The sequence below is a fragment of the Styela clava genome, chromosome 7 (assembly GCF_964204865.1).
Source record: "Styela clava chromosome 7, kaStyClav1.hap1.2, whole genome shotgun sequence".
Lineage (NCBI taxonomy): Eukaryota > Metazoa > Chordata > Ascidiacea > Stolidobranchia > Styelidae > Styela > Styela clava.
In genome coordinates this window covers 6,482,040-6,501,166 of record NC_135256.1, presented here as the reverse complement: position 1 = coordinate 6,501,166, position 19,127 = coordinate 6,482,040, and the positions used below count along the sequence as shown (strand labels likewise).

At 35.3% G+C, this 19,127-nt stretch overlaps 2 protein-coding genes across 2 annotated transcripts; both read right to left on the bottom strand.

The window, feature by feature from the left end:
• Positions 1-1,894: 1,894 nt before the first annotated feature.
• On the bottom strand, positions 1,895-8,880 carry LOC120328345 (eukaryotic translation initiation factor 4E type 3-like). Its single transcript, XM_039394805.2, has 7 exons — positions 8,433-8,880; positions 7,250-7,322; positions 6,281-6,375; positions 5,216-5,276; positions 4,745-4,811; positions 3,849-4,004; positions 1,895-3,259 (listed from the first exon to the last, which is right to left on the bottom strand). The coding sequence occupies exons 1-7, from the start codon at positions 8,621-8,623 to the stop codon at positions 3,216-3,218; spliced, it is 687 nt and encodes a 228-aa protein (XP_039250739.2). The 5' UTR covers positions 8,624-8,880; the 3' UTR covers positions 1,895-3,215.
• A 3,391-nt stretch (positions 8,881-12,271) lies between these two features.
• Positions 12,272-16,288, bottom strand: LOC120328045 (uncharacterized). The gene is made up of 4 exons (XM_039394430.2): positions 16,083-16,288; positions 15,727-15,816; positions 13,782-13,888; positions 12,272-13,179 (listed from the first exon to the last, which is right to left on the bottom strand). Exons 1-4 carry the CDS (start codon positions 16,195-16,197, stop codon positions 12,976-12,978), a joined length of 516 nt encoding a protein of 171 aa, XP_039250364.1. The 5' UTR covers positions 16,198-16,288; the 3' UTR covers positions 12,272-12,975.
• Positions 16,289-19,127: the final 2,839 nt, after the last annotated feature.

Sequence of the window (19,127 nt, the reverse complement as noted above, 5' to 3'; positions counted from 1 at the left end):
AACGTTTTATTTGGATGGTCATATTAATCAGGAAAAGCGCGCAGAACAGAAAAAGCACGCGTCCCAATTTTTAGGTTTCTGAATCTTGCGAGATTTGATGGAGCGCATTCACGATGAATCGGAGCCGAAAAAGCAAAAAGTGTGATTACTCGGCGCCAAACTGTCGCAATATGACGGCAGAAGAGAAATTGCGTAATAAACCAACGCAACATCGCCTTCGGTACAGCGATTTAGACGGCATAAAAACAACAAAAGACCGAAATTTCTCGCGGACCGGCAAAAATGCTTCGCTGACTGGCACCGGTCCGCGGACCGGCGGTTGGGAACCAATGATTTATGACGTGCTATTTAAATACTTGATGGACTAAAGTGGCCGGGGGCAGCGCGCCGGACGAATTTCCGCCATTTGCCCGGCGCAACGACCCTGGTGCATTTATGAAACTCATGATCAAACATCCACTTTTTTATACTCAAATCTTTTCCTTACATTTTCCCTCGCTGGTAGCGAAGCGACCGTCCCTGGATAGGTCTTATCGGTAATTCGTGCGCGAATTTGTTGGTGTTGAATTTGCAATATATGGTTTCAATAAGGAAAGATATACCAATTCGAACCGGTTGTATAAGGGCAGAACAACACTGCCCGTTGAGATTACAGGTTGAACGTCGGTGGCCATCTGATGTCCAGCCACATCTCGTAGAATATGCGCGATTAGAAGGTTTGTTCTCCTTCGGTTATTTAATGATTTCATACTGCAATTGCATAAGCTTGTCTGCAGAGGCTCTATCCCCAGACTCCGATATTTCATATAAAGTCCCCGCGATTTGAGAAAAATTAGTGAATATCCAGTTCGGGTTACAAAAATTGTTTAAATTATCAGCGCAATCTGTATTCTTAACTGGATAAGTACTAAATTTTCTATTTTGAGCGGGGGGCGTTGTAAAAAGATGGTGACCGTACATTTGAACCCGTGTGTATATCCGCGAGTTCAATCTATATGAGGGTGCTAAACCCATGGGTTAGGGTTAGTATGGGTTCGAATATCCGTGAAACGAAAAAAATTCCATAGGCGCAATAGTATGCAGGTGCAATGGTCATGGGTTCAAATGTAATGGAACCTTAAAAGATCCATAGACTCAACTCAAGCCATGCATTGGTATTTGTGATCACTGTATCGAAAAATACTGCACATATATATGCGACAAAGCTGACTGGCTATTTAAAAAAGGCCTCAAATCGTACGCCAATTTTCACTCGGGTAACTCGGTTGAATATATTTTCAAGTCAAATACTTGCTGAACCCGTAGCAGGTCTGAGGTTACATTGACAATGAAACTCAGCAGGACTGATTGAATAGGATGACTATTTTAATGTAAAACTTCAAAGAGCTGTTTTAGCCATAAATATGGATAGCAATGCCTCATAATTTAAACACATCACTCGGCTTCCACATCGTTACCCTCTGTGATTACACTATGCTGGTTCCATGGACTTGGTAACTGGACGAGAGGCCGTGGTGCATCGTATGATTGAACCGTCTTATCAAATTTTCTCTCCTCCAGATAAATATGAAAATCCCATCCTAGCCCAAAAGTATCGGGTTTTACGTTAAAAGATGTGATGTAATGTCAACTTGATTAATAAGCAGAGCTCAATTTACGTTCCTAATTAACAGTAACAAACGCGTAATAGTATGTATTCTGCAATGCCTAGTACAATATGTCCCACTTCAAACCAGGACTCGAGGACATAAAAAACGTCGGCCGCATCGTGCTGAACGGTAGGACTACGCTCGCCACCGCACCTCTGATTACCCCACGCTGAGGTAACTCGACTAACTGCGAAATATCCTTCTTGTAGATACGATTTGTGAACCGATATAGAAGTTGAAATATATACAGGCAATAACAATATTTATTCATAAGGCTGTAAAAGTTTTACCAGAATCACACTTGAAATAAAAAGCCACAAGAAAAAAAAGTTCCAACAATAAAAAGGGAACTTGGTAGAGATGGGACATTGTGGGTAATTGACCCATTTTGTTAACAATTTAAGAAACATTAGAAAATTCCATCAAAATTGAATGAATCGCGATTTAATTTAGATTGAGAAATAAATAGTCACAGCCAAAAAAAATACAAATTGAAAATTTTATAAAATCCCAGACTATACGGTTATCCACAAAAACTAGTTCAATTTTAAATAATAAATTTGGAAGCATATTGTGAGTAAGCAAGAGCTCGAGGAAAACATACATAAGTGTGTTTGCAGTATCTCTTTAAGGTCAAACAAAACAGCAAAATTATTTGAGATTAAAAGATATAATTACGGCATCAAGATGTTACAGAAACTAAGGATATATCAAATGGAAATACAAGCAAAATTATTTAAAAAAAGATTAAAATTACATAAAAAAGATTAAAGAAATCACTAATATATATTTAATTATTTGCGGCAGTGCGCTAACGCCCTTGACTGAGAAATTATGGAAATTTTGAGGATTAAAAAGCGACAAATGCAACAGTATAACAAGATGTTTATGAAGAACCATCATTATCAGTGGCATAAATTTGCCGAGATACTGCAAACATGTATCCCATCTCTGTTATATTGTTTCAATATTATGCAAATACTGCTACATTTTTGAAGCAAATAAACATACATATATACTAATTAAGATAAATGCAGAATAGAATCTGCTCGCAAAATCAGAAATTACAAAGATCATGAATTCATATTTATTCCCTGTCAATGTCAGTCCCATCAAATACCTTCTAAATATCACTGAGTTTAGAATATATATTCAATATTACACTGAATACCATTTTTTCATAATGCCAGTTTAATGAGTTTAGTAAATTAAACACCCATAATTTGTCTTGGCCATTTCTAGTATGTGCCCGAATATAATTAGTTTTCTAATTTTTTCAAACTGTTCCTGTAGTTTTTTGTATTTGATGGATTATGTTATTCATAATAACTAGATTATAACTATTCATTATAGATACTCTGGAAGGTAAAGGATCGCACTCGGTTATATATACTACATAATAATGGACAATACAACTCAAAGATATAAATCAGTAAAAATCTGCTTTTACTTTGTCTAATTTATAGGCCAAAACATAGTACTATACAGATAGACAAATTGCACTAAAACTATATTAAAAATATAAAACTATGTACAACAGATATTGAAATATAAAAAAATAATGTTTTACATATGTCTTCGGGGCTCGAAGGCGTAGTGCTGCTGGTGTGCTAAAAATAAAATGAATCATCGATATAGTCATGAAAATTGTTGAGATAAAAAAGTTTCAGAGATACTTGAAGATTAATTCAAGCATATTTAAAAATGAAACTATCATAATCTTGAAACTATTTATTTATTTAGACATATCAATGCAGTAAGATAACATAATGTTAAGGGAAAATACAATTCTAGCAGAGCTTCTGAAACTGCTGTAATATTCTCAGATATAGTAGAAACTAAAGAATTTCAACGTTGCCTATTTTATTGCGTGGTATTGAAGTGTGAAGAAGTTAAATTACCTTTATAACTTGATTTTAAAGACTAGGCCCAATGCTTGACCTGTTTGAATTTTGAGAACATATTAAATTAGTATTACTGATTACCACTTGGATTTATATGTTTTATATAAATTTTCAAGTTATACAATCATGTGTGAATAGTGCACACTGCACAGGATGATTTATGTGTGTTCATGTTAAGCTATTGCCATCAATCATTTGTACAAACTTAATATTGATTCTATTGACATACCCAACCAGACTGGTAACTAATGGAAAAAAAAACTTCCTCCTGTGGCAAATGTAATTGAATACTCACGTTTATAAAATACTGTTGGAAATGTTACATCTGGAAGAAGTTCTTTCAATTTATCTAAAACAGTTGCTGCAGGTTCAAGTTCCCAGTTGTAACTCCAGATTTGAATAAGATCTTCATTTTCTCTGATACTCACACTTACACCCATGATATCATCACCTGGATAAATAATCATTGTAAATAACTCGCCATCTCTGGTAATTGTGAATAATCGTCAAACTCCTGACAACACTACAACGAGCAGGAGTTGAGTAATATCGATTAGCAAATTGTCAGGGACGAGAGCTATGAAGAAAAAATGGTACTCCCGTGGTATGTGTACTCGGTTAGGGCTAGGCCATAATTTTATTCCGATTTTCCTTATTTTAGCTCTATTACGAGTTCAGGGACTGTCTGTGTTAGCCAAGTGAATATACCCCGTGCCCATAGGTTTCAGTCCCTTTACACATACAAAACTAGTTACCTCCATATTGGTACACACACTTCTGGAGCGCCAAAAAAATTGTGACCATTCAACAGTCTTTATGAGAAATCATAAACTTACTAACCCAATATAGGAGATGAAATCAACCACAAATCGAGCATTGAACATCTTATTCAATAGAACGAAGAAAGAACCCCCATGATACGCTTAGTGCCTTGTGATATACCTTGTTTATTTCAAGCAATTTGAGTAAGTGAATTAAATATGCATTGACCATGAAATGAGAGCTTATTCAAAAACATGAATGATCTATATAAGAAATATCAGTAATCAGTATTTATTCTTTCACCATGCTGAAAATACAAACTATACATACAAAAAATTAAAGGAAATATACAAAATTGCATTCCAGGGTGAAAGGCGACGCCGAAAACTAAACCTGGTTATCGAGTGGCGAAATAGAACAACAAACTACCTTTTCCAACATTGTCACTAAACTGTTCTCCAATGACTGCAAGTAGAAGAGTCTTCCAAACTTTATTCTGAGAAATAATAGGGCAATAATTCAGAATTAAAAAGTTTTTAGACACAATACTTACAATTTGAGGATATTGAACAAAAACATTGTTAATATTTAATTATAAGAGCAAAATATTTCTGACATGATTTTTGAGATTTATATCTAAAACTGGAGATATGTATTGAAGAAAATGCTTGTTAGTGTCATTCATAAAATTGGCTTCTGTTTATATATGTGTGTCTCAAAATATATCAGCATCTACACAGTAAATAAACATAATAAGTGCACTATGAGTCAGGACTTTATTAATAAACATAAAAATTCTGAATGTTCAGAATTTCTAAACATATGAGATAATCGTTTCCAGTGAATCAAACTATTCTGTTACAAATTTGTTTATTCAAATTTTCAATCAGACACACTTACTGTTGCCCATTTGTGACATTTTAGTTTCCAAACACCTCCATTTTTATTCACTGGATCTTCCCTTTGAAAAAGAAAACATGTTTTCAATAACCAACTTACAAATTGGCAATAAGTCATAAGTTGGACACCTGAACTGTATCACAGAGAAAATAATATGTCATAAAAATAGTGCCGGTTTCAACTCCATCAAATCAAATTCTTGTAAAGTAATGATTACATTTTATTATGCTATATTAAACACTCTAATTGTAAAAGACATCATGCTTTTTATAGATCAAATATAACCACTATATAAAACTAAGCCACAAATAGCCCATATCTGACAAAAATTTGGACTGAACACAGATCTGGTTGTGACAGATTGACAACATGGGAAAAGTCCAATTTTTTATATTTATATTTAGTGTGTAGTGTATCTAATTTTTCAAAAATATGCGTGTCATGACTTGACCTCAGTAACAGAGGTCACAAAATTGCAAAAAAACAATCACAATTTATAAATATTATCCTGAGGCAATTTTAACATTGAAAGATATGCAACAGTAAACATAATTCTGAAAATTTTAACGAAAAATATAAGCAATAATAGGGAGAAATAGTCTAAACATATTTAATCAATTTTATCTTTTTGAGCATCTACTGTAAAATGTATTGATAAGGTGAAGCATCTGCAAAACATGCTGGGTAGTATAGTAAGGCAAATAAACAAGTTAAAAAATGGGATCAACAGTTTCTCATATAAAAAATAACTGATCGAAATATAATTGATGCATTAACAGTTTGTTCCCAAATCCACCTTGCAAAGTCTACAAATATTTTTATTTCATATATTTCACATTATCCAATTTTTTGGTATTTATCATACTTCACCAATTAAATAAATAAATTCTAAAATGAAACTTTCAATACGTCTACACAAAGTTTGATTGAATTAAGACATATAGACCACACCGTAGCATTTTTAAATATAGTATCTCTCAATGATATGTTATATTTATTTCAATTTTTTAAAAACTATTGCTCACATATTGGTCTTAGTTTAATCATAATCATATCAATACGTACCACATTGGTTTAGTTTCATTTCTCATCAGATGGTAGCTGTATCTTATCAACAGTGAACATGGTTCTGGTATATTGTTGTAGACTGCCCAGAAACTCTGAACAAATAACACTTTATAAACATGATCCCTCTCCGGTTACCAGTCCATGTTGGGTATGAGATTAGTTAGCCAGTTATTTGTTTCAGATGCATGGACCTGATGGTGGAGGAAGCCATAACTGACCAGCAGTTACAAGAACCACCCTATGTTAGCGAAAAGTCCAGCAATCTTCTCGCACATAATTATCCCCTACTGGATTCGAATGTGTGAAGCCACAAAAGATAATCAGAGATGCGGTAACGAGGTATTTCTAACGCTTAGTAATGTGCGCCAAAGCGCCGAGCCATAGAGCATTAAGAACATTTAAAATATATCAGCAGGGATAATGATACTAAATCCCATTTTTATAGACACCTTTCAATAAAAATGTATTTGAGGCGAGTTTTTACTCATTATACAAAACCGAATATATATTCAGAGAGAATATACCAATAAATGCATTTTAGCAGTATTCAATGCAGTGCACATCATCCATATTCCATAATTGGTGGTAGAAAATAAATAAAAATTGCCAAGTTTGAAGTGAGACTATGCCAGATATAATAAGTAGGACTACGTAATAATAATAATAAAAAATTAATGTTTTTTTAATTTGAGGACAACTTCCTATTTCATTAAAGTTAAACCAGGTATATAGATTTGTTTTGTTTTCAATGTATGCTGACACAGAGATAGCGATACAATACATGCTTTAGGCAGTCAATATTAATATAGTACTCTAGAATGAATGTTTAGTAGAGCCTCTAACAGAACAATTATATCAAAGAAAAAAATGAATTAGACATAAATGTTTTTTAATTAAATTTGTGTAAATTTCGTTTGTGAACAAATTTCTGTCACAGGTGCTTTATTCAAATTTTTCAAAACAAACCTCAACAGTGGAGCAGGTGTAGACTTTTCTTAATGTAGCTTCATATTCACTTGCGGTTGTTCTTGGGATAGATCTGTAAACATGTTAGGTTTTACTGAGAAGTCCAACTAGACATTTGGGAAAATACAGTTTATTTTCAATAATAAACATTTATTTTAACCATATTTCTTAGTAGCGATTACATTTTCTCTAAATACATCTTCCAAATTCTGATATTATTCAGTGATTGCAGCATGTAATATATCGGCCGCCACTGCCGACCTGTGGTTTGCTCAAAGCCTTTTTAACGTCTGAGTGGATGCAGAAATGGGGTAATGGGTACAGTACGAGATATTTCACTCAGTGGCTGCTAGTGGTTATTTGGAACTTTGATCAGAGAGGAGCCTTCTCAACTTTTAGCTGCGTGTGTAATCTTGTTTTAAGCAACTCCTTTTATAGTATTACATGCAATAATAGAGAGAGAGAGAGAGAGAGTTTATTTCGTTTTGTCAAACCGAGAAAACAATATATACATACATATATAAATATCAAATAAACAGATGTTTTCGGTATATGACTGGGAAGCAACGATACGACCTTTGGGGGTCATCAAAGTCAGTTACCACCCAATTGAATTCAATTAAATAAGCATAAAAAGAAATAACAGGTTCAGTGTCAATATATCAATACCTCTCATTTTTGTTTACTATATACAATATTTACATGTAATTACCATTTTTCATTATCCATTAAATTTCAAAAATAGATTGGAGCTCAGGCACTCAGATACAAATTATTTAGGAAATGAGCTATTAGCTTGGCATATTGACTTTATAAAATGAAGAATGTAACATTTTATAACACGATTTGGGACAATTTGAATGAAAATTTAATAGTCATGATCGAAAAAGTAAAATTATATGAAATGATTTTACAGAGTAAATATCATGAATGCAATATAAACTTGGCATATTAGCCTTTGAAATAAAAAAAATAAAAAATAAAGAATGCAACATTTTATAACATTCACATAACACTTTCAATATGAGCATTTAATAATACTATAGTCATCAAATATAAAAATAGAGAGTTAAAGTTGCTTATGAAATAAATCACGAATCATGGCACATAAAATACCATAATGCTACACAATAAGAAAACAGCGCACATATTTATGTATTTCAAAATTTGAAAAAAATCTGACCTGTCCAGCCACATGGTCCATGGTGTGTTCAGAGGAATTCCAGACTTTTCTGTATCAGTCAAATCATTGTGAACTTTTCTTGAAAGTCTTGGGGATGCTGTGGAAGGTGAAGGTGTTTTTCGTTCATGAGCTTCAGCAACATAACTTCGATCCAAACCAGGGTTTGGTCGAGAAAACATCGGGCTTGTCATTTTTCATACAATTTTCTGACTTTCGATATTTTTTGGGGGTGACTGGGTAATCAGTTTGAATAATAGTTTTTTTCGAATTCTGGAATTTGCCACTCTCGAGATTTTCCCTATATTGTTGTCCTACGCTTTTATTACTGTATTAGAAAAATTCAACTCGATTAAAAAAAACTTTATCTCAATCTGTCAATACAAATTGCTCTGTGGACTATGAATCCACAATATGACTGTCAGGCTTTTTATATACTTTATGCCAACTATATAGATTAAAATTCTGATTTCTCAAAGAGGTAAATAACCTTTCTGTCGTATATCCGCAGTGAAAGTAAAAGTAAGTTTCGTTTGAAAACAAACAGGAAGTAGGAAGTCTATCTGATGCGTCGAGATCTTTTATTGGAATTGCTTTGTTTACAGCTGATCCAGCATGACGTCACAGTCAAAACAAACGTGAAAATTAAAGTAACTCGCGGCAGCCTAGAACTGTAGCGATATGCTATCCAACATTTTTTTAAAAACTATTTAAAGCCTGAAATTTTTGAAAAAGCAAATATTTTAATTAAAGTATGTATTTTCCTTCAAAAATTTGCGCGCATAGTTTAAAATACAAATCATTTGTCGATGTAGGTTGCGATGCCTTTAAGTTATGCATGCATGAATGCACATACAATTGTGATTATACTTGACGCAACATATGTCATACAAGGCACGTGACGGTACTCTTTTTGGCCACGGCGATTAATGGATGACCGTGTTAATAGTCACATGCTAGAATGGAATGCATTTGAAGTACAATTCACTCATTCAAAAATGATTTCAAAATTGCGCAATGGGCAAAGCAGCTATGTGAAATGAACTAAGTGTGACACTAAAATTTAACCTTCTTAATCATTAGATGTATGGCATTGTGATAATACACTTTTAGTTCTGTGTTCGATGAATAAAAAGATAAGCTCCGTTCTATGTCGTGACAGGAAAAGTAGTTAATTTACTTTTACAAAAAAACGGACGTTCACGGTTGGTGATGCATCATGATTAATGATGATGGTCGCCAATGAGAGTGATACGCCCACTTTAAATACAGGATATAACTGTATTTGGGCCTACAGGAAATGAGCCATGAACACATGAGTAAATATAAATACTAATATATATAACCATAGATGACTTGGTAACAAACTCAGATATCCGTCGTGAGTGTCAGTTTTTTGTTCGAATTGTAGCCACCATAAATGGTAGATTAGATATCCTACCCTGGTATTTATGCGGTGCTCATAGATGGTAACAACGGATGCGCCGCGAGGTCTGATGTCCAAGCATAGATCGCTGTTGAACTAGGCAGATCTGGTTGTGATAGATAGACGCAGTAGGATCTTCCACTCCCTCCGATGCGCAGCGCTCGGTAGAAGCTTCCACTTCATCAGATTCCAAGATTCTCGCAATGAAGTTAGTTGTTATAGCTCTAACCTTCCAGTTGGTCTCTTGTCCGTTATCAGGTTCAAAGAAAAGATGAAGTGTAGATGCCCCAAGACGAAGATCTACCTCGGCGGCGCATCCATATATCGGCACTGCAAGGGGCAGTATGCCATTCCTTTTAAACGAACCGAACATGGGAGGTATGCCATAAATACTTCCTAATAATATCTTATAAAATATATCGTCATTTTCGAGAGAAGAAAATCGATAAGAAGGCGCACCCCTATCGCTAACCAGGACCTGTCCATGTGGGGTTAATATGACTAATTAGCTAACGTTCTGGGCACCTGTGCTTAAATAATGGGGGAAGAAACATAAATAACAAGCGAATACATGAACTCCCTGCTTAGTGGGTTTGCTGTTATTCGTTGCATTTTCAAATAACTCGAAGTCGTTATTTAAAATTTCTGAAAGTGGGTGTCCTACATTTTTGGTTGGATAATTAATAAACTTCCAATAAAACGATTGAAAACGTTCGCACGCGCACCGCGCACATTTCCCAATATCAAATTATCTTTTCTATTGTACGATGATGCTTTCTATTTGGTATCGTTAAACGTGGCTCAAATCCCCCCAAAATTATCTTCAATTGTGATAAATGAAGCCTATTTTTACGGATTTGAAAAAAATAAATTTTGTGTTCATGGCATCATCTTTCCTGAACGATGACATTGAATAACTTGCGTGCTACACAACGAGGCGTAACTATAACTAAAACATTGCGTGCTACACAACGAGGCACATGACAGCATTGAATGCAGGAAACGGCTAAATTGCATTGTGGCTTTGTGCGTCATGCGCAGGTGTTCAAGACACCGCTAAGTGTATTCTGCATTCTACTTCTGATTTCACGTTGCACTCTAAACTTCCCAATAATCGATTATCGATATAAATTAGTGTTTACTGCGTAACGGCACCATTGCATTTTTTTATCTGTTTTGTGCATTTGTTTTAAATTGTTAGTGAATTTGCGTTTTTCTAAAAGCAAACGATGTGTCCTATAGCTTTCTACTTATTCGGATTTGTGCTATACAGTACACACAACCAGGAATTCCATAGGCCTACACAGTATTTGCAGTATTCTAAATCGGCTTTATTTATATATTAATTCTGGTGATCTCTCAATAAGTCCTAATTGTTTTCAATATACTGCCCGACTCTAAATCGCGTTTTTCTGTGTTTGTTTTATTTATATTCGGTGGGCGGGCACGTACATTGTACGCTTTTTAACTTATGCCCGCCTCCCAAGCATCTCTGCATTTTGTCCGTTTACTTTTTGTATTGTTTATGTGAGAGAACCAAAATAAATGATTGATTGATTAGTTTACTTATTCGGACGACCGATGATTCGTGCCTGTTTTGAGGATTCGCTTTGAAGGAACTTTCAGGAGAAAACGTAAAATTTGAAAATGAAGAGTTTGAATGGTATATTACGTACAAACATATATTATATATATAGGGTGCCCATGAATAAATAAAACCCGCAAAATTGGTAATCGAATTAATAGGTTCCATTTATTTTTGGACAATAATTTTAGTCTAGTATGAAATTATAAACCGCGACACCCATACATACAAACCGAGCATGTAGATGTATGCACAAAAATCGGAAATGAATAGCTGAACAGTTTATGCAATATTGCAAAGACGAGTGAATCATCAGTATTCACCAAAACCTCCCCTCCTGGAAACGTCACTCAAAATATAAACATGATAGAAATATTATTAATATCTGACTGCAACGCGTATTCATATGTCATGAGGACAAAATGCGGTTTTGTAGACCTAATTGTCACCTCCCAGTTGTATGCAAATCAATTTCGAAAACGCTACGAGACGATTGCGGTTCAATAAACGACTACATATCAGATAGACTTTGCTCACTCGCTGTTGGAACGGTAATCTCGTAGTATGTGTACCAGGTTAGGCCATAATTTTATTCCGATTTTCCTTACATTAGTTCTATTACGAGTTCAGGGACTGTCTGTGTTAGTCAAGTGAATATACCCCCTGCCACAGGCTTCCCTCCCTCTACACAACTTGATGTAAGGTAGACGAATAAAATTAGTTACCTCCATATTGGTACACACACTTCTGGAGCCCCATTTTCTAGAGCTAGATACTCGGCAGTGATGGAATATTATTACACCAGCCATTTTTAAAGTATGAAATCAATAATAATGCATCTACTATTTTCACATTTATTAGTAAATTCCCGCGCCAATAAATGAGGCCGAACAACAAAATGAGAACGATTAAAAATATATAATATCCAAACGATGTGCTCAGTAACGAGAAAATCATTTTTCATTCAATTGAGACCAAAACAAAAGAAAAACCAACGATATGATGTGAACAATAAACAAACTGAAAAAACAAAAATTTGCATTTGTGTACACTGAATTATATTCTTCATTTTTCATTATATTCTTCATTTATGTTCTGTTTGTAAAATATCTCGTAAAAACCAAACAAGTATGGTGTATAGAATTTAGCAGAAAGAAATATATTTTTCTTCTATTCTCATTTATAACTGAGTCCATATTTCATATAATCGTAATTGACTATTTGTAACTGGGGTAGTCGACCATTGCAACAATGTCACATTTTTTACAAATTGAACGATTAAAATGCCGAAAAGAATACGGTAAGAACTTAGATGCAGAAACAAGTAAAATTAACGAGCAAATTGAAATGAAATTTAAACACATCGCGGCCTATAAGTCCAGTCCTGTACACGTCACAATTTTATATTCTTTCAACTAATTGTCTATTATAAATTAAACTCATAGTAACGAGGTTCAGTATAAATCGAATTCAATAATCATATAGAAATTCTCCTTAACTCGCTGTTTTGAAAACCGTCGGAGGTAACAAGTCAGCTAATGAAGAGCAGGGCAGATCAGAACAGGAACATGGGAGTGGTGTAAGACGTAGTCACTGACACTATGGAGCAAGGTGCGCATTATTGCTTTCAAGCCACGCGAGCCCATTACAATCATGTCTACCTTCTCCTCCTCAGCAATCTTGATCAATCGATGTCCGATTGATTGATCGCTGTCAATGATTTTGACGTGATGAGGAATCTGAAACATAAGAAAACCATATTCAAATTGAATAATGGTATTAAATAGTGCCACTAGCCTAGATCTAAAACAAAGAAGTAAGTTCTGTGATGTGAATCGAAAAATCGATGAACTTAGCGAATGGCCAACTCTCGCCCGGATAACCTAGGCCGAATTGGTCCACAGAGGGCCAATGGCCCGCGTCACATTTGCTGGGAAGGCAACAATTGGTGGTGAAGTGTTAAAGGGATGAGGCATGTTCTCAATGAGCAGTTTCCAGGTTAAGGGGAATGTTCCTGAGCTCCCATATTTGCTAAAGCTATTTCTCCGTTATGGAGAGACTGAAATTTTATGCAACGAACAGATTGGAAGACGAAACATTGGATGCGTGTTTGCGACTGTCAAAGACTGACATAAATGTTTATATAGCAAGATTGATCAATACTAAATAATGATAAAATGTGTTTCTACAATAATTTTTTTTTGTTTTATATCGTTGTTTACATATCCTTAGCACTGATATAGCACCTGATTTCGACAACCTTGGACCACCCGTCTTTGGCGGTTATTAGAACAGCTTTCATACTAATCACTCAAGATGAATTAACATAAATCTAACTTGCCTTTTTCAATTCTAATTCGGCAGTGTATTTATATTCAACCTCATGTGCTTTCTTGTTGTGATCGTGCATAACTTTCGCGATTTCCTCGGCTGGATAATGACCTGCGGCTGTAAATATATTCAGTTCATATTGAGCGACATTACATAAATCTACGTTCTGTGGTATCTCAACCACACTTTTGGTATTTTGATGTAAAGATTTATAATACGCACACAAGCGATCACCTAAGAAAGTGGTTTTCAACTTTCCCGGTGGAGCGCGAAACCCCGCTAAATCATTTCAGAGACTTCAGGAATCCATGCGGAGTAGTGCAATTGTCTTACACGAAATTATCATTTGATTTTAAACTCTTTGAATCATAAGAGCAGGTTTTCAGGATTTCCCGAAGCGAGAACGTCTTCTGACGCTGAAAGTCGGTGTTTCGGCTTCGGCATCCCGTATGAGGTATGCAAATTTGAAACGTCACATCTCGCGGACCTTAACATTAATTGTCTCACACAAAAAATAACATCTGATCAATGAATGTTCATATAAACGAAAACTTGGTACCAGCAAATCACATTATTTTCAAAGTGTATCAAGTGTAATATTAGTGGTAACCCTAATAGGTATTTAATTTACACAATATACATATGATAATATAGATCCCCCGGATTTAAATATAAACTTACGGAAGCGCTGGACTGTATTGGCGGAATCCTAGAATGCCGCGAACACTGGTTGTAAACGAACACCACTGATATAAAGTCAAACCCACTCTGGCTGGTTACACTGGACAGAGTTTTTGACCGAGAAATAAATACATGTCGCAGGATGATATATAGATATCATTAAGTGTTTGATGAAATAGCACATAGCATTTTCGAATAGCCCAATTCGAACGTCGACCAAAGTTAGTTAGTTACCGTAGTTAACCAGTTAATTTCGATCGCAACAGTCGGTCGATTAGCGGTGTGGTTATTCTTTAACTTAACTTAACAATTATTGATTAAACCGCGTGAAAAATCCTATTGTAACTACTCGTTCATGCCCTACGTCATGTGCTTTTGGTAGTACCGCACCGCAATACATTCAGGGAGGCTTATAATATGTGTACGTCAGTAGACAACAACTGACAGCGAGGAGATAAAACACTCAAACATATTCACTTCGAATAAGAAAGAACGGACCTCCTGGAGTATGCGCACCAAGATGGCGCACAACCTGAACTCAGGTTGTGTACCAGGTTAGGGTTCCGGTTATGCGACATCTTGGTGCGCATACTTCAGGAGTACCGAAAAAACAAATATCAATGTTTTGGTTTGGAATTATTAGCCTGATAATTCATGCCATCGATACCACAAATACGTTTCGTTGGGTTGAAAATCATACAAGAAAAATATATGGAGCTCAAGGCAAATATTGCGGCTCGTCCGACCGAGTTATAATATAAGTTCATCAGTGCTTATTCACGTTTGTTTTGTTTTATCTTTAGTCAAAAGTTGAAATACATTATTGTGGTTGGTGCGAATTGCATAGAAATCGAGATAACGAATCAGAAACGACCTTGTTGGAATATTGTAGTTAAGAATCACACTTGAAATTAAAATAAATATGTTGACGCATTAATTTTTAATGGAAAACGAATTCAGATAATGATAAATTATTAAAATGAAATCTCGATTTAATATAGACCCACCAAGACATAAAACATGAGTTGGTCATTTATAACATTCAAGTCGGGCCAATGATCTTTGGTGACTGCTAAACCGCAAAATAAGTATTATTATTTTACTGCACTCAACCGTATAGCCTTTGAATCACTTGTTACAAATTGCATCACCGAGGGCATAATTACTCACGATTACGAAAGGACTTCGTAAAAAGGTACCGGTTCGGCGCGCAAAACAAAGTGAATATGCCTAAAAGTATGCTAAAACCCGCTGGCAATATTAAAATATTTTACCTTTCCAAGAAAATGTTGGTAGATTCGGCTTGTCAGGGCAGTGTACAAGAATAACACCAGTACCTTCCTTGTATATGTTGTCAAAATAAACTAAAATGTGATGATATAGAAACACGGTTATTCGGTTGTTTGTTGATAATCTAAACAATTCTAGATAGAGAAAAGAGATGCTTCAAATTTTATGCAAATGATATTTATCTGAAATGCAGACAGCCACACTCCCAAAATGAAGCCGATAATGCATATTGCAATATAGTTTTTGAGACATTGATGAAAATTATTTACATCTATCCTGGCGCATCGCCCTTATTTTGCAATTATACAGTCTCATAAAGCCAGGAAACCCCAATACTCACATTTGAATGCTTTATCGGTGGCATCAGAGGCATCTATGGCAAACAGAATTTTCAAGCGCGTATCAGCAAACGACAAAGTTGACATCTTGGTGGTGGACAATTTGCTCGACGACATTTTCGCAATGCCTGTATCTCAGCTTCCGTAAAAACAAGCTCAGCCTAACACCTGTGATCAGTGTAACACTAAAATGTATACCAAACAGGATTATCAATTTATGTTGATGAAGGAAACAGTGAATGTTCAAACCAAGTATATGATTAAATTGAACTGGAAATATATCATGGCAGCGGGGACTGTAAATTAATAATTCTACGACCTGTCAGTCTTACGTCAATAAATCACGGGGTAGGCTATGTGAACAAAATTATATCGCATGAGAACACGCAGTCGGCGGGAACGCAAAAACACGAACATTTGGTGAGTATATATTGGATAGTATACTATAAATCATGTGAAACTTGAGACTAAGGTGACTATAAATCATGTGAAACTTGAGACTAAGGTGAAATCTTTTTTCCAATCTGCATTTTGGGATAGCAGGAAAATGTGCAAAGGCGGTCTCTCGCGATGTCACTACGGGCTAAATTATATAGCCTTTGCATGTTATTTTGTGCCGCACTTAATTGGTGTTCCCGAAGTACAGCTGTCAAAAATGGCATAGCCTACTAAGCCTGTAAATCGTGACCACTCGTGAATATAAAAACAAATTAACAGTTATGGCAAAGAACTGTGTAGAACTCTGGACTATTTTATAAAACATTTGGCAATGCTACATGATAGAGGTCTAACAAGTAGTATAGGGTTCCATTATATTTGAACCCACGACAATTGCACCTGCATACTATTGCACCTACTACCAACCCATACTAACCCTAACCCATGGGTTTTAGCACCCGTTTATACATTGGACCCGCGGATATACACATGGGTTCAAATGTACGGTCACCGTAGTTTAGCAACACAAGTACTTCTAAGACGCGTGGCCTGACAATTTTCGCAATTACATAGAGTCCATGGCACTCGTAAAATACGTGAATCCAAGATCACAACAGCGTTACGACGCACATAAGGTAAACAACGTAGAGTAAACAGTAGATTTATAAATATGACGTAACAAAGTTTCGGTATTGTTTGTTGCCAGATTTTTGCCTACAATTAAAGTAGGAAATATTTGACAAGTAACAAATGTTTCTTCGATTTTTTCGTTCACCTCGGTACCAATTAGCAACATGAACGTGAAGTCAACACATTTTCATTTAAACTAACGCAATAAAGATTTGGAAGTTAATAACCTTACTGGGTCTATAACTCTGTGACAAGTTGACAACGCAACACTTCAAAACCTAACACCAACCACTTAAACCGACAAAATTGGTACTCAGTGCTTGTCTACGGCAGCCAGATTGGTACTGTAGTTTGATTCTAACTAACAGTTCCACAGATTGAGATTAACTGGAAACGCATGTAAAATTTCACAAAGCGGTCTAAATGCAATCAATCACACGTCTGCCAACCCATTTTAACTGTAAAACAAATATTCAAGACGTGCCATCGATATTTTCGTCTGTACAAATTTTCATTAATTTAATCGGTACAATCTTCTATATATATCATCCTTAATATAGAAATTTTACTGACCCAGTGTACATCAAGTATTGCATTGCGGAATTATATATAAAGTACGCCAGGATAGGATATTCTAGTTCATAATAATTTCTTAATCTGAGTTACACCACCGCATGGATGAATTATTCATTCAAAACATGAATAATCGTGGTTTATATGGGTATGTGCGATAAATATCTCCATGTGCGAAACCCAAATCTACAGTGCTTGAAATGTTACTTTTTCAGGTTCACTGATATTTAAGAAAATTGACTTCACCTTAACATGATTTCCCACGAAACTGTACCGTAATAAGTAGGCATTAAGCCAAATCACTCTTCTGTAATATCAAATATTCATGAAAATTTCATAATCACGACGTTCTGCGGCTTAGATGGTCAGAATTATTCATATTTTGTCTGAACTTAGCATTTATTTAAATGCGTCTTCCCTAATTTTTCATCATACTACTGTATAACTAACTGATCTTGCTACTCTGCGGTTGTACAAGCTGTATCAATGATAATGTGCAATATAGGCTTCTACCAAAGCAGAATCATTTCAAATGCGTAGTTGACTCATAATTGTTCTTCACTTATTCGGTTATTACTTTAAAACGATGACTTCCTATGCTTTAACTGACACGGCTGGAAATTCCATGCGATATTGCATTACACGCAAACGCGATTTTCACTGAAAACTATCATAAATCATCACCGCAGCCGTTATACACGAATGCGCTGAGTTCATTGTACAAGATCAACGATAAGGCTTTCTAAGCAAACCTCAAAGAATTGGCTACACTATAGTAAATGGTACATCTTCTGACTTTGCTGGTGTTTAAAAAAACATTGAGATTGTCTTTCACCGTCTCTTTTAGTGCATTCTTTTCCTTTTTGTCAAATATCAACCTGATACTGTAGCAAGGTCGAATCACTGTAAAATGCTGTTTTAATTTTGGCGGCAGCCACGCGGGAATTAATTTCATATTTACCTTCCACGATCCGCGCTCACTTTAGGATACCGGTAAAATTCCCGATTTGGTAATTTTGCAAGCAGAAACATTTTCTAATTGAACGTGAAAAATAACTTCCCTGGCGCCAAGTATAAACCCAAAGACTGTTCATTAAACCAATCGCTTATAAGCACGTTGACGTCAATTAGGTAAACAGCGAGTTCAACAGCCACACCTACGTAATTCGAGAAATTAAGCTAAACGCATTGCGCTATCCGTAATTTTTATACAGAGACATATAAACCAGTGAGCACTTACTTTGTATAGACTCCATTTAACCGTTCAAATAACACATAAAGCCTTAATTCTAGTTCTTGCAAAATGGGGGAAACATTAACTCACTCGGCAATTCATTTTATCTGTGGCTGAAAGCAATCGTGTGAAACAAACTCACGGTAATAACCAATACGTCTATAGGATTCGC